Genomic DNA, 17,086 nt, shown 5'->3' with positions numbered 1-17,086 from the left:
TTCGGTACGAGTAACTACATTTTCGCGCATATTTTCAATGTTTAGGTTTTTCAGTAGATCCACGTACGAGATCTCGCGATAAATGAAAAACACCTTTATTGGACATACCCAAGCAAAAAGTTTGTACTCCTTTTGGTATAAACAGCATTAGGGATCAATACACGGAGCTTATTATCGGTTTATTTATAAAATTATTTTGCACCATTACGAAGATCCTATAAAATTGTAGCCCTATCCCGAAAACGTCAGAAATAAAAAAAATCGGATAGGGCTACATTATTGCAGTTACCATTGCCAATGAAAGGCTGTAAAATTTTGGCCTATATATGCTCGGCACTTAAGATGTATGGCCATTGGGCAGGGAGGAATCTTCATCGTGCCACACCTGCTGTGACACGGGACCTCGGTTTTTGCAGTCTGAAGAGTGATCATTTTCACCAACTTTGAAAATTTGTCAATAAAACCAAATGTCATAGAAATATCGACTATCACAAGTTTCAAGCAACTCCTGACACACGAAAAGGAAGTGTCGTGATGTAATAACACTTCTTAATAACAGATTTTTCAGTTCGGCTCATGATAAGGTCTTAATTCAAAGAATTCCTAAAATATTGGTCTCTGAGGGGTATATTTACCAACATTGGCAATTTGGCATATCACGATGGCGAATCACGTGACTTTGGCATGACCTATTTCCCCGGAAAAATGACGACGAAACGAAAGTTAACACAAGGAAAAAATCAAACGAATAAGTAACACTTTTATCAATAACGAATTGTCACATAACTTTTATATAGTTATCAACATTTGAAGGATTTTCTCAAGAACAAATCTATACTAAAATGATAGAAGCAGAGAACATTGACATGGTTTTTGGTTTGTTTGGGGTTTTTTGGGTTTTTTGTGGGTTGTTTTTTTTTGGCGGTCGGAAAGTTTTTGACTGAAAACAAAAAACTGCGACTTCCTTCGTCGCCATTTTTCCGAGTAATAGACCATGCCATAATCACGTGATTTTCCATCGTGATGTATCATTATTCAGAAACCTTGCATCCAGATTACTGCACATTCTCAACATATTGAAAATCTTTACATAATTATATTTGATTGTCATTGCTGCCTGTAAAATTTTTACAACGTATCATAATGTACAGTAGTTTACGTTAATCACATATACACAAATAAAGAAGCATTTGTAGTGTTGTTATAAGCAATTTTCCTACCAGCCACAGATTCTTTAGACGTAACAGCATATCAAAAATCATTTACAGAACACCGAGTTTCCGCAGTGACGTGTAGCTCGGGTTGGACCAAATATGGGGAGAACTGTTATCGCCTGTATACCAGCACCTTGCCGTGGATGGACGCACTGAAAGCATGTCAGACCGTTGGCAGCAGCCTAGTGGACGTCGGCTCCGACGGCGAGCAAACCTTTGTTCACAGTAAGGGAGATAAATCACTCAAGACAAGAAAAATTCAAATATAGTGTAAAATCAATAATTTTTGTGGGTTCGAATTTTCTTGGTTTTTTTTTGGGGGGGGGGGGTATTTTTTAATCATTACTACCACTTTATCTTTTATTTGTTTATTTGTTTTTGGTGTGTGTGTTTTGTTTTTTGGGATTTTTTGTGTATGAAGACTACCAAAAGAATGACAACTCTTTCAAAATAGAAATACGCATTTTTCCTCAAATCAAGAAAACTTTTGATCCATGTCTCATGTCTGAGACTAAATAATTTGACATAAAAATGATTAACACCAATTCATCATAAACGCGAAGTCGAATCTAACGTTATTCTATGTGGTACATGCATAGCTTAATGATTAATAAATCGAAGCTTTGATTCACTTTTCAAGATCTCGCCAACGGAAACGAATTCTGGATCAGTGGCTCCGATTCGTCCACGGAAGGTCACTGGCTGTGGTACGGCAGTATCCAGTCCTGGTCATACACCAAATGGAACACAGGTAAATGAATAGCTCAAGTACAAATGTCATTTGTTTCCGGTATATTGTGAAAGATGACCTCAGTATCGTACATTTAAAGGTTCATTAGCTTTTTATTTAAAAAAAAAAACTTAAAACATTTTAAACTTGCATTTATTCTGTAATTCGGTATGTATGTATGTACAGTTATTTTAAAACAAAGCACCTCAGTTTTTATTGTTATATGTGGTTTTCTATGTATTTATTGTTCTTTGTTTTCGTTTTTTTAAAAATTGTTTTACATGTAAAACAGTTTAGGGTAATTGCCTTAATTAGATAATGTGCTATACAAATTTACGATAATTCTGCCTTGGTAAAATTGAAACCTATCCCTGCACGACACTTTCACACGCAGCTAAAAAAGCACACTCTGTGCAACAGGCACTGGGGTTCAGTAAAAATTTATTCACAATTAATATTTCATACCATGTACTAGTATTGTAACTAAATATATAGCTAAATACATAAATGTATAAGGTTAATCAAAAGTTGCAATATTTGATTATTTCTATTTGTTTTATGTTATATTGAATTTGCACTATATTTTTCTTTATATATTTAAATATCCAATGTTTTTATGCCCCCGAGATCGAAGATCGGGGACATATTGTTTATGTCCTGTCCGTCATTCTGTCACAAACTTTAACCTTGTAAATACCTTTTGAACAATGAGTGCTAAAGCTTTGATATTTCACATGAGTATTCCTTATGACAAGACCTTTCCGAGGGTACTAAACCTTTTTACCTTGGCATTTGACCTACTTTTTAAAAAAAAAAATGACATTGGTCATAACTTCTAAATGGTAAATATTAGAGCTTTAATATTGCACATGAGCATTTGTTGTGACAAGATCTTTTTACTAGTACCAAGATATTTGTCCTTGTGACTTTGACCATCTTTGGAATTGGCCATTATCGGGGGCATTTGTGTTTCACAAACACATCTTGTTACTTCCCATATTTATGTAGCAATATTCCATTATCACCTGCATATGGTGTTTATATATCTCAACTGATTCGATATGCAAGAGCTTGTTCTGCGTATAGTCAGTTTTTAAATCGAGGTAAGCTACTGACAAACAAGTTGATGGTGCAGGGGTTTCAACAGTCTCGATTGAAGTCAGCATTTCGCAAATTCTATGGTCGTTATAACGATCTAGTTCGTCAATACAACCTCGCATTGGGTCAAATGCTGTCTGACGTGTTTCATACCGATTATTAAGCCGTTCTTGACACACTGATATTGACTGCGGATAACTCAGTTTACCTGATCAGGATATAGGGCTCACGGCGGGTGTGACCGGTCAACAGGGGATGCTTACTCCTCCTAGGCACCTGATCCCACCTCTGGTGTGTCCAGGGGTCCGTGTTTGCCCAACTATCTATTTTGTATTGCTTATGGGAGTTATGAGATTGATCATTGTTCGTTATCTTCGCCTTGCATCTTTACAAATTGTAAAGGTAGTCGATTCTTCGTTAATGCATTGCAATACGCCGGTTTCGAGATACACCCGAGTTATTTCCCTTTGGAGAACTCTCGTATATAGTGAGGCGCGAAACAATTTGTTTACACGCGGGAGTGGGACTAATATTCATCACTGCGTAAGTGAATGTACTCAGTAAGTTTCTCATACACTGTTAGATCACCCGAATTCGACTGATACACAAACTAAGTAAGTTATAAGTATTTAGGGAGTAATTAAATACATAGAATTCTTATCATATCACGTTATTTCGTTGGTCATAAGTACCATATCTAAGACATTACTTGCAAATATGACATTGTTTTTATGTTTCCACTTTAGTAAAACATTTATTTCGATAGTATATTGTATTTCCCACATTTACATATTAAAAGAGAAACCGCTTTTAATACATTTCATCACCTTACTCGCTGACTGTAGGTCCACTCTGTCCCACTTAGTCATTCAAAGTTCCACTAAATGCACCTCCTACACAGAAGAGTTCGTATCTCGAAACTGGCGTATTGCGAACAATGCTCGTATGAATGTTGATAGATATAGTATGTCTATTTTAAAAGCTGGGAATTCCGAAGTAGAATGGAAATTTTAAAAGATGAATTTTAGTTTAGAAAAATACCTGAGGGTGTGAACTGTAAAACGTCATCATAACGAGTATTCCTTCGGGATCCTCCAGAAGTTTTCTTTTATGGATGAATGAACTTGTAGCTTAGATGATGAATAGTATAGGAGTTAAGGCAAGTGGACCCCCTTCAAAATAAAGGTTAAGTTTTCATAATCTCTATCAAAGGCGAGCCTAACGATTCCGGTGGAGAAGACTGTGCCAGCTTGTTAAGTGACGGGAAATGGAACGACTACCCGTGCAGTCGCAGCATGGCCTACATCTGTGAACAAACTAGTAAGTATAATTTTCCTCTTTCGTTTTGGGAGTACCTGTCTAATATCTGAACTATTTTTAATCAACTTTTTTTTTTTATAAACAGCTGCATTAAATGCTTGTGATTCAACCTGGAGTTTCAGGAACGGTAAATGTTATAAGCTGTTCACGTCGACAGTCAGATGGTCCAATGCTTTACAGACCTGTCAGGCCAACTCAGCTAACCTGGTGAACATCGAGGACTCCTCAGAAAATTCATACGTCCATGGTAAATGTCGCTCTCATACCATTTGTTTTTCGTGAATTCTTGAGATACTATGTCGGGTTTATCAAGTAGAATCGCAACATTGAAACCTTAATAACTTTTGTGTAATTTCATCTGTTCGAAATATGATACCATACTTCACTTACAGTACCATAAACTTGAACAAAAGTCCGATATCAGATTTATAGATCACACAAAATCAAAAACTCTTCTACAGGTTTACTGAACGGTAACGATATATGGATGGGCGGTTTTGACGGACCAAAGGAGGGCTCGTGGGCGTGGTCCGGCGGTGTCTTTTCGTGGAGCTATACCAACTGGAGTACAGGTTGTATACAAGATAGCTCCAGAATAAGCAATCATTATCATACTCAACTATAATACCAAAGATTTTACTATAGAAAAGCACTCAAAAGTTTCCACCTTTTTAAATCAGAGTATCACAGGCTGTGCCGTTATTATTAATAGTAATTTAATGTTTTACTTTTATCATATAATTGTCTATATCAATTTATCAAATAATCGTATATACATTTTAAAGATATATATAGTGTTCATATTGTTAAATTATCTACTCTACTATGTTATATTATCAAAGACACACATGTACTAAACATGTATTAAAGCTATTAAAACACAACGTTTCTTAATCAAGTCAACTTCTAGAATTTATTTTTTTATAGTAAATTAAAGTGTATCTTCTGTAGTTGAATATTTTATTAAAGGTCTTACTATCAGAGCATTAAAATCAAATATTTATTGATAGAAAATCAAAGTTTGATTAATGCTAAATCAAAATATTACATTTTTTACAGCATTAAACTATTATAGCTCAATATAGTGGTTATTTTTAAATGTTTGTTAGGGATGTTGCATGTGATAAATAGTAATCATTATCATGGATTTCAGAAGCTACTAAAGCAAGATATATTTTCCCCAAAAAAGTGTTACTTTCATGATAAATGTAAATTTGTGAATCCGATCTGACCACCTTTGCAAGCCACGGCTGAAACGTACGCTCCTCTCTGTTTTCACCCTTAGCTCCCTGCTTGACAATTTCTTCGTTTCTCATAAATATACAAGAAGTAATTCGGCAAGTCGATGAGCTTCCGAGCAAAAGTTAGTCGGAGATTGAAACTGTTTATAGAATGCGGGTATTACTCCTGACCAATCAGAACGTCTGTTCTTACACTACTGTGGTAAACTAAACAACCCAGAATCCGTGTGTGTACAGGGTGTGTTTGACATTGCCAGTTATGAACAAGCTGACGTCTCGGTGTATTAATAGTTAAAGAGGAATAATGATGTTTTTCTTTCACTAAGATTAGGCGGTGGGAAGTTTCTATGCTACTGGGCGTTTCCAATGAAATGACGACAAGTGTTATGTATTGGTAATACCCCTCCCCCTCCTTTATTATGAAATTAAGGAACAAGTCGACATATATAAGAAATAAACTGTGAAACTGTTCAGATGTCATCGATCTGTAGGATTTTTGTTTACTGTAATTGCGGAAAAGCACAGTCACGTTGTCATTTCCAAAGCCATTTTAGCTGTTATACAAGTTAAACGTGGCCGTGCTAGACAGAAACTTTCATTTAAGGCTAAGAATGAATTCTATTGGTAAAGGATTACGTCATTCTCGTCATGCATATTTATGAGAAACGAAGAAATTGTCCCACAAAGAGATCCACGGATGAAAGAGGAGAGGAGAGTACGTTTCAGTCGTGGTTTGCAACGATGGATCTGACACGATGCGTATTTTTCTCTCCCTTCGGGTGAGCTAAATAACCGTCGTATCTATTTCCGTACAGCAAGTTAAATAACTGGCATATGTATGCATTTCCCTTTAGGTGAGCCCAACAACTCCGGGGACGAAGACTGTGCTTTGATGTACGCAAACAGTGGGAAATGGAATGACGGCAGTTGTAGTGGAGAGTTACAGTTTATGTGTAAAAAGAACAGTGAGTATTTTAATCTTTTCGAGAAAAAAAAAAATATTTAGAAGCTACATTGTAATGAACGAAATGCAAATGGGGTGATATGAAGAAGTTGTTCAATGGTTTAAGACATCGATTTGTTTTTTAGCACCTCCAATCGATGGTGGATGGTCATCTTATGGATCATACGGGTCTTGTTCTGTAACCTGTGGAGGAGGGACACAGACGAGATCAAGGACATGTACAAACCCCGCCCCGCAGTGGGGAGGTGACCAGTGCCCTGGATCATCCACCGATTCACAATCTTGCAATACAAATCCTTGTCCAAGTAAGTAGAGTTTAATTTTAAACATTTGGACTTATGGCATTGTAGAAATGAAGGAAACTCTGGAGTTCTTCGTGTCTGATGTACAGCCCCGCGGTGTGGCTGTGTGTCCTGGTGTACAGCCCCGCGGTGTGGCTGCGAGTCTGGTGTACAGCCCCGCGGTGTGGCTGCGTGTCTGGTCATGTGTACAGCTCCGCGGTGTGGCTGTGTGTCCTGGTGTACAGCCTCGCGGTGTGGCTGCGTGTCCTGGTGTACAGCCCCGCGGTGTGGCTGTGTCCTGGTGTACAGCCCCGCGGTGTGGCTGCGTGTCTGGTGTACAGCCCCGGGGTGTGGCTGCGTGTCTGGTCAAGTGTACAGCTCCGCGGTGTGGCTGCGTGTCCTGGTGTACAGCCCCGTGTGTGGGTATTTTTAGTTCTATTTTGGGTGGGTGGGGTTTTGGTTGGGTTTTTTTCTAGGAGAAGTGTTTCTCTTTTCAAGGAAATTTCAGTTTTCCGCAAAATTCTTATTATGATTACTAGTATTGTGAAATGATATTGTATATTGAAGGATTTTCAACCCTTTGCTATTTTCACCCATTTCGTCCTTATTCTATATCGGCGATTTTAAAACTTATTTGAAATTCATTCATTCAAAGTATCAAAAACAACTTTAAGCGAATTTAGATCTGGACGAGATCATTTCTAATGTGCAGGGGAAAATAACACAGCGTAAAAAATCTGTATACAGTAACACTTGGAATGGAATACTGCATCAAATACGTATATACTAAATTATATCAAAACTGCAAGAGGACTTTAAGTTGGGTGCAGAACGGATGCTTAAAGATAAACTCAGTATAAATCTTCAAAAATCACAAAGGTTGCGGAAATGCCAAATGTTAGATATAGATTTTAATGGTGTACAAATTGAATTTGTGAAGCCGGTTAAACTATTAGGTGTTTATATAGATAACACTTTATCAAGGGATGCACACATGGAGTTTATTTCAAAGAAAATTGTAAGACAACTGGCTATACTAAAGAGAGTGAGTTATTCTATGCCACCAAATACACTTATAAAAGTTTTTGATAGTATTGTTTTCACACATTTTACTCACTGCTGTGCTGTCTCAGCAAGCTGTCCAACGGCTCAAAAATTCCTTTTTAAAATCCCAATTTTTTTTTTAGTTTTGCTAAAATTTCTTTAAAAATGTTAGATTCAAAGAGAAATCCTAAAAGGGGCCTTTATTTTCCCTGTCAGTTCCTATCTTTTTAAATATATTTCTATTCTAGCAATTTTGAAAATGCATTCAAACTTAATTAGTATACATGGAAATCGAGGATAGAAAAAATCAGCAAAAGACACTTTAGATTTCACCCCAAGCGTAGGCCATTACAGGGTCTTCGTGGCTCGAGTCCTTTTGACCAGTGAATCCATGTGTCAAGCTGTTTATTGCTTGTAACTTTGTGAGAAAGAAATGGCTACTAAGGTTATAACCAATAATAGCTGAAAGACGCCCTTCCTGCACGGAGAGTATTTTTGTGAGTTTCTTTATTGTCAAAATTGAGAAATTAAGACCATTTAAATGTCTAAAAGTGCCCTAATTTCGTTATGAAATTCCTAATTTTAGCCCGTTATCGTAATTTTAGCCCTAAGATTAGCCCTTATACATTGTCAGAGCGTGCTGGACAGCCTGTGTCTGATGTAACGTACAAAATCAACTATATTTAGAAACCAAATTCAAGCTGCAAAAGAGGGCAGCAAAAATACTTTTAAATATTCGAGATAATCAGGACCTCTACTGGCTTTTTATTTTTAGCTCTTCTGAGCCAAAGGCTCAAAGAGCTAATGCTATGGCCATTTGTGCGGTGTGCGGTGAGCGGTGTGCGTAAACTTTTTAGAAAAAGGGCTATAACTCAAGAACCCCTTGGCCAATTCTTTTCAAATTTGTTACAGGGTATCATTGGCCCAAGGGCTTTCATACATACTAAATAGAGGGATGTGACCCTTTAACAAGGGGAGATAATCAGGAAAATACAAACAAAAGTAGTGGTTGCTAAAAAATCTTCTTCTCAAGAACCACAGGGCAGATTATCACCAAACTTACACATAAGGATGAGGATATGTTGTAGATTAAAAATTGTTCAAGGCATTACCCTGAGGCAAAGGGCGTGGTCTCAAGGTCACTTCAAAGTTGACCTAAATTTTTTTTTTTTTTTAATTCCTTAAATCTTAGATATTTTAGTCATTATAAGGACTAGGATCATCAAATTTTGACAGTTGATGCATCTTAGGACCTTGTGTCAAGTTGTCTCAAAAGTAGGTCACGGTGACCTACTTTTTGAATTTTGCAGGTATTTATTTTAAAATTAATTTTGATGCATATCTTGGACACTTTGAAGCCTATGATCATCAAAACTTGTCAGTTGGTGGATCATGGCACCTTGAAATGCGTCAACTGAAAAATAGGTCACCGTGACCTACTTTCTGAATTTTATGGCTTATCATTTATAGATATATTTTAAGTTGTTATTTCAAATACCGAGAGGTTTAGAATCATCAAATCTTGTAAGTTGATGCATCTTGAGGCCTTGAAACATATTTATAAAAAAAGTAGGTCACAGTGACCTACTTTTTGAATTTTGCAGATATTCAAATTTCACATTTTCAATTTTAGATGCATATTTTGGGCACTGTAAAACCTAGGATCATCAAACTTTGTCAGTTGATGCGTCTTCAGTCTACGGTTTGTGTCGACCAAAAAGTAGGTCACCGTGACCTACTTTTGGTATTTGACAGCTAAATTACTATATTTCAAACACTATTTGACCTACAATCATCAAACTTTGTCAGTTGATGCATCATGAGTCTTCTGAGTGTATCGACCAAAAAGTAGGTCACTGTGACCTACTTTTGGCATTTGACAGTTATATTTATATATTTCAGTCACTAATTGCCCTACAATCATCAAACTTTGACAGTTGATGCATCTTGAGTCAACGGAGTGTGTCGACCAAAAGTAGGTCACCTTGACCTACTTTTGGAATTTGACGGCTATATTTATATATTTCAGATACTATTTGACCTACAGTCATCAAACTTTGTCATTTGATGCGTCTTGCATGTTCAAAGGGTGTTGACCAAAAAGTAGGTCACCTTGACCTACTTTTGGAATTTGACGGCTATATTTATATATTTCAGATACTATTTGACCTACAGTCATCAAACTTTGTCAGTTGTTGGGTCTTGCATGTTTGAAGGGTGTTGACGAAAAAGTAGGTCACCTTGACCTACTTTTGGAATTTGACGGCTATATTTATATATTTCAGATACTATTTGACCTACAGTCATCAAACTTTGTCAGTTGATGGGTCTTGCATGTTCGGAGTTCGCTGACCAAAAAGTAGGTCACCATGACCTACGATTGGAATTTGACAGCTATATTTCAATATTCAGATACTAATTGGCTTAAAATCATCAAACTTTGTCAGTTGATATTTCTTGGGTTCTCAAAATGTGTAAACCAAAAAGTAGGTCACATTGACCTACTTTTTTGAATTCTTAGGATTTAACTAAAGATTTAGAATACTAAGAGGCTAAGAATAGAAATGGTGGGGTTGTACAATTTATCAGAAGAGCGATTCTAGGCCCTTGGGCCTCTTGTCTTGTTTGAACTGGATGCTAATTGAAGTTGTCTTTCTGTTCAAAGTTTTAAACAATCAAATTGCAAACCTAAACGTGTTTCAATATGCAAGAGATGCGAGTTGTCGCCAAACCAGGTCGAATGATTATACATGTATGTCTAATTTATTATATTTACCAAGAGCTAAAACTGAAAATTAAAAACGTTCATACAGCTACTCTTCTGCATTTCGTTGGAACTGTCTCAAAATATTCGAAACTCTGGTTCAGCTGACATTTTTAAAGCTGTGTATCTGATGGAATATTTTAATAGAAGTAGTACCTAAACATCGTGCTTTTCTCATTTTGTTCAGGTGTGCCAAATAATGTAGTTGTGATATGACACTGTGTGTGTGCGTGCATGTGCGTGTGTCTTATGCTATTTTTCTGCTTTCCTTTTATGTCATGTATTCATATTTAGATGTTATTTTATTACTAATTATGTATGTCTTATGCTATGACTTTTTTTTCTTTCCTTTTATATCATGTATACATATTTCGATACTAATTTTAAATGTTAATTCTATGTTTGTGTATATGTTTTAATGAAGGACCACAATGGAAGCGAGCTACATGTATGTGCTAATTTGTGTCATCCTGGATAAATAATGGCTATTATTATTACACCAGTGACGACTTATAGGCTGTAACCAATCTAATTGAAATTAGACCCTTTGATCCGCTCATCTATCGCTACCTTGTGTAGCGATAGTAGATGAGCGGATCAAAGGATATAATTTTAATTAGATTGAAGCTGTAACTGACGTTAGTTACATCTCATTAGTTGTACGATGTAAAGCGTAAGGTAGCTAATTCATTGATTGTGAATTCGAATTCTTTGGTCCATTTTACATTGCAATTGCATATTTTAGCTCAGTACAGCAAATCTAAATTCATCATCACTAAATGTACACATATTCTATAACTTTCATTCTGACGCATAACCTTTGTTATTAGGATAGTTTCAGAATATGACGCTATGAACTGTTTTGTGTGTTATAGTTGACGGTAACTGGGGTAGCTGGGGTAACTGGGACACCTGCACTGTGACTTGTGGAGGTGGTACTCAGCAGAGGACGAGAACCTGTTCAGACCCTGCCCCTCAATATAACGGAGCAGACTGCACCGGGGATTCCACCAGCTCACAGACATGCAATACCAACCCATGTCCAAGTAATGTCATTACTAAATGCGCTTTTTGATGGTCAAGGAGACGTACAAGTTTGCATCTTGTTGCTTTAAACAATTAAAAAACAAATTTTTGAATTTGCCTTGTATCGTCCTTTGAAGTTGACGGTCTGTGGGCTTCATGGGGTAGCTGGGAGACCTGCACAGTGACTTGTGGCGGAGGGACTCAAGACCGCTTCAGAACGTGTACTAATCCGCAGCCTCAATATGGCGGAGCAGACTGTGTAGGAGCTAACAACAGCACACAAGATTGTAACACACAAGTCTGTATAAGTAAGTCTACTTCTATCAGGACAGCACACCACGTTATCTAAAATTCCAAAGTTTAGTGACGGATGGCATACATGAAAATCAAACAAATTCATATTTTCATTTTAACTCTTATTTTCGTTGAACTTTTGATATTGTTGAACATACTATAAAACGTTGAACAATGTTTTGTCATCAACGTTTTACATGGGACCGATATTGTTGCCCCAAATTATTCATCAAAAGTGGTTCGAACGTGTTGTCAGATGTAAGCCCACTTCACCAACATACTGACATACCCGAAAGCCCTATTGAATATTTCTTATCAAAGTCTATCGTCCGTCGTTGAATGTTGATTTTGTGGAAATTAAGATCCCTCCTTTCCTCCAAGGAAATACAATGATGACATAGCGGGAAATCCACTAAACAAGTAAGGCCAATACATCATGAAAGTCCCCAGATACATGTATCATGGAGATTCACGTTTGCATGACCACCGAATCCATGGACGGTGTCAAAATACGGTCCAAAAGTTTTACATGAGGAAAAGTCAACTCTGTCAAATATGGATTTTGTTTTGAATATCTGAGTATTAAGATTTTAAAATATCATCAATATAATCAAAAGCACGAAATAAAACGGCATCAATGTTATGCACATGGTCCGACATGAAATTTTAATCATGCTAACATATTGAGGAGATTTTGATTTTTCACTGAAGTTAAATATAACAAAACTTGCACACCGATATCCCTTGCAGTTGACGGGGCCTGGGGCGCTTGGGGACTGTGGGGTACCTGCAGCGTTACCTGTGGTGGTGGTCAGAGGTCCCGCACTAGGATTTGTGATAACCCAACACCAGCAAATGGCGGGAAAAACTGTCCTGGATCATCTGGAGATTACGGTGACTGCAACACTGACGCTTGCCCTACCGTAGCACCAGGACAATACAACCAGGTAAATCAGATGGTTTCTCCTACATCAGGGAAGATATGTTTTGTGCTATTTATTTGTTTGGTTTTCTTGAGTATTTGTTTGTTAGCACTTAAGATAGTTTTCTTTGAATGCAGGAACTATTTAGGCTTACCTGACCTGAAGATTGAAGTGATCAACATGTTTTTCGTTATCGTCAGCGGCGGTGTCATCATTAACTTTTCACTTAATTAACTTCCTCTCAAAAATTGCTCCGTTAAAGCATTCTTGAGTGATTGTAACTCGCATCTGGTACACTAATGTTGACTATGGATAACTCTGTTTACCTTATTAAGATATAGGGCCCATTGCGGGTGTGACCGGTCGACAGGGGATGCTTACTCCTCCTAGGCACCTGCCCCCACCTCTGGTATATTTGCCCAACTCTGTATTTTGTATTACTTATAGGAATACGAGATTGATCACTGTTCGTTATCTTCGCCTTTCATCTGTTCAAATGAAGGACCATAACCTTTAAAAAGATAATTGATAATTATCAAAAATTGGATTTTATATTCTAAATATCTTCACAATGGGTCATTAATCAGTAATCTTGACAGATACGTTCTCTATGTAGTGTTAAATGCCCTGGGGCTATTTTAGCGGTCCAATATTTAACAAAGCCTAAAAAAATTATTTCTAAACTACTTGTTTGGTTCACCAGGAATATGATAGTTTGATTGGGTTAAATAGATATGAAAGTATACATGCATTTTCTTCTTTCTGCAGACAAGGGGGTACAATGTACTATAACGGAAAATCCAGTAGCCCATCTCCAGTGCTTTCGCAAACTTCCCATCCTTAAACCGTAAATGTTCTTATTCCTTGTGACAAGACAGGTTTAGTTGTACGTAACAGACACTCCAAGGGGATAATCGTCATCTTCGTCATTTTGGATATGGTCAGATATCTTGAAAACTATTAAAATGTCCAGCCCTAACCTATATATATTTCTTTGTTCCCGGGAACAAGGAAAGTTTAATGGTTTACAACAGTGGGTCATGTGGGCCGTCTGTGGTCACTCCTTCTAATTTAGGATTTGTGCAGTCACCCTCTATCTAGCGCCACATCCGTGCATCAAAAGACCCTATTGGAAATAATCTTTAGGGCAGCCATGGGTTATCCTTGATATGTACGTACATTGTATGTAGACACCGAATGAACATGTACTTATTTTTTGTTTGCAATATTTTTGAAACATTTGAGATCCCAGCTATAAATTACATAATTTCTCTGTCCTTGTAACAAGGAACTAAGGTCAAGTTGAATATGAAGTGGAGTTAATGAAGGATCATTACTGACAATATAACTGAAATAAGTTGTGCTGAAGCGTACTCAGCATTATAAACCTATCAATGATTAAGTTCCCGGGTCCATGAATCGAAAATAATTTCATCCTGACTTCAGAGATATAAAAAAAATGATTACTTTTATTTCAGCTTCCAACTACCCTCATCCTCAGCAACAGAATATATCCCTATTTTCCACCTTGAGATAAATTTTGATTTCATTTTCCAGCTGTGCCCCTTTGGCTATTTCACCTGTCAGGCCGGGGGTATGACCTGTATCCAGGATTCATTTAAGTGCGACTGCAGTTCGGACTGTGAAGATGGAAGCGATGAGACGGAAGGATACGCCGGATGTACCAATGTCGCCATGTGCAGTGCAGAAAATGGATCAGGTAAACAGAATAACTCGTGTGAATACCATCTCTAGGATGTGTTGTCTTTTATACTTTACCAACAACTAAATCAAATGCAACAATCATTAGAGCTTATAGGAGAATGTCAATATAAATGTATCCAGTATATTTCATATACTTTTTATTCAATTATGGCTCTTTACCCGTGGTACAGTGAATTGAAACAAGGAACAATTTTGCATGCATGCATTATAAAACATTATAAATACAGGCCCATAGAATCAGAGAGAAACAATACAATCAAATTGAATTGTTAGTTTGCCATTAAACTATATGTTCAATAGAATCTCCACATCTGAAGCAGGTATGAAATACTTTGTGGTGCATTTTATTTCACATTCGCTGGGATATATCGAATTGATATATGAATGAAAGTGAATGTTGTTATTATATAAAACGTCATCAATGTATATAAATGTCGAAAAGAAAATACATCAAGAACTTTCTTCCCTATGTAATGTACAGTGTATATTTCGATTTTCTCTTCTTTCTTTAGGAACTGTACAAGGCGCTGCATCCATTGTCGTCTTCGTGATGTCATTAATTGCAGCCTACACATTGCTCATGTAGTTGTGACGTCAGAGGAAGCGATGCTAAGTACGCCATATTGTAATCAGAATAGAAATTTCATATTGATTTTACGTTGGTTTTTTTTAGTAGCAATGTACTGTTAAAGCTTTAAACTCTTTAGTATTGTATATTTCAATGTCATCAAAGTCAAGTTTAGCATCAGTTTGCGTTGAATTCATTCATGTGTTTTTGTTTTTGTTTTGTTTGAGGGGGGTTGTTTGTTTGATTTATTTTGGAGACTTGGAAGATGTCATCGACTGATTTCTCTAAAATGAAGTTTTGATATTACGTGTTTACTACAGGACAGGCAGGAGGACTTTTTTTACGGTTTATCTGAAACTGTTTAACTTCATATTCTGTACTCAATTCTAAAAAGAATACGTCGAATACTTTTGTGTAAACCTATCTAAAATCAAGCAAACATTTACATTTCCGTCGCTACAATCACAAAATGTAACCAGACACTTGTATATGCTGAATAAACGTTTGCAAAACTGACATCCATTTTTTGTTTTTAATTTGTAGACCAATGTTGTTGTTTCGATGTCCATTGTAGTTTCTTAATCATTATGCCATGTCATGGGTTTCTTTGGATTTGTCTCAACGTAAAATCAAAGAAAATAACATAGTGCTGATATTGTTTTATTATATATAATTTGGGCAATTAAATAGATTATGTGCAATTGTTAAGACTTCATTTATCCCAGAGGGACATATATCATAGGTTACAGAAGAAAAGTGTGCAAACTGTATTGATAACAAACTCTGCTCATCAATAAATCTATGCTTCATCAAAACATGAAGAAAAATGTTTTCCTAGATAACACACCTCGTGAGCATTTTTGTTGCTAACAAAGTGTACCGCGGTTGAATATACTCGTACAATAACCTGAAGATCGTAATAACGACCATATAATTTGCGAAATGCTGTTTTCAAACGAAGCTATTGAAACCCCTATAACATCAACATATTTGTTAGTAGCTTGTTGCGATTTAAAATTCATCATACGCAGAACATGCAAGGTGAAGATAACGAACAGTGATCAATCTCATAACTCCTACAAGCAATACAAAATAGATAGTTGGGCAACCACGGACCCCTGGACACACCAGAGGTGGGATCAGGTGCCTAGGAGGAGTAAACATCCCCTGTTGACCGGTCACACCCGCCGTGAGCCCCATATCCTGATCAGGTAAACGGAGTTATCCGCAGTCAAAATCAGTGTGCCAAGAACGGCTTAACAATCGGTATGAAACACGTCAGACAGCATTTGACCCAATGCGAGGTTGTATTGACGAGCTAGATCGTTATAACGACCATAGAATTTGCGAAATGCTGACTTCAATCGAGACTGTTGAAATCCCTGTACCATCAACTTGTTTGTCAGTAGCTTACCTCGATTTCAAAACTGACTATAACCAGAACAAGCTCTTGCATATCGAATCAGTTGAGATATATAAACACCATATGCAGGTGATAATGGAATATTGCTACATAAATGTGGGAAGTTGACGATGGAGAAGCTGAAATCATCCCGTTTGTCATACAGTTGAGTTGTTAGTTTGCGGTTAATGTCTACTTTCAATAAAATATCTAAGTATGAAGCAGAAGTGGACGACTCTGTGGTGTCCTTTATTTCGAGCTCACAGGGATATATCAAATCGACATATGAATGAAAGCTATCATTGTTAATAGACAAAACGTCATCAATATATCTAAAAGTCGAATTGAAGGTCACAGCGAGAGATTTTTTCTTCTCACGTAGAAGTGTTTGAATAAATTCTGCTTCATATGAATATAAAAACAGGTCAGCTAACAAAGGAGCACAATTCGTGCCCATGGGAATTCCAACAGACTGTTGGAAGACCTGATCAC

General features: G+C 36.9%; 1 protein-coding gene across 1 annotated transcript; it reads left to right on the top strand.

The window, feature by feature from the left end:
• Nucleotides 1-1,110: 1,110 nt before the first annotated feature.
• LOC125660476 (coadhesin-like) lies at nucleotides 1,111-15,842 on the top strand. Its single transcript, XM_048892314.2, has 12 exons — nucleotides 1,111-1,439; nucleotides 1,855-1,965; nucleotides 4,255-4,362; nucleotides 4,448-4,609; nucleotides 4,824-4,934; nucleotides 6,458-6,568; nucleotides 6,693-6,872; nucleotides 11,532-11,702; nucleotides 11,820-11,990; nucleotides 12,727-12,923; nucleotides 14,457-14,619; nucleotides 15,137-15,842. The coding sequence occupies exons 1-12, from the start codon at nucleotides 1,358-1,360 to the stop codon at nucleotides 15,208-15,210; spliced, it is 1,641 nt and encodes a 546-aa protein (XP_048748271.1). The 5' UTR covers nucleotides 1,111-1,357; the 3' UTR covers nucleotides 15,211-15,842.
• Nucleotides 15,843-17,086: the final 1,244 nt, after the last annotated feature.

The sequence above is a fragment of the Ostrea edulis genome, chromosome 9 (genome assembly GCF_947568905.1).
Source record: "Ostrea edulis chromosome 9, xbOstEdul1.1, whole genome shotgun sequence".
NCBI classification, from domain to species: Eukaryota; Metazoa; Mollusca; class Bivalvia; order Ostreida; family Ostreidae; genus Ostrea; species Ostrea edulis.
This window is presented reverse-complemented; position numbering and strand designations above follow the sequence as displayed.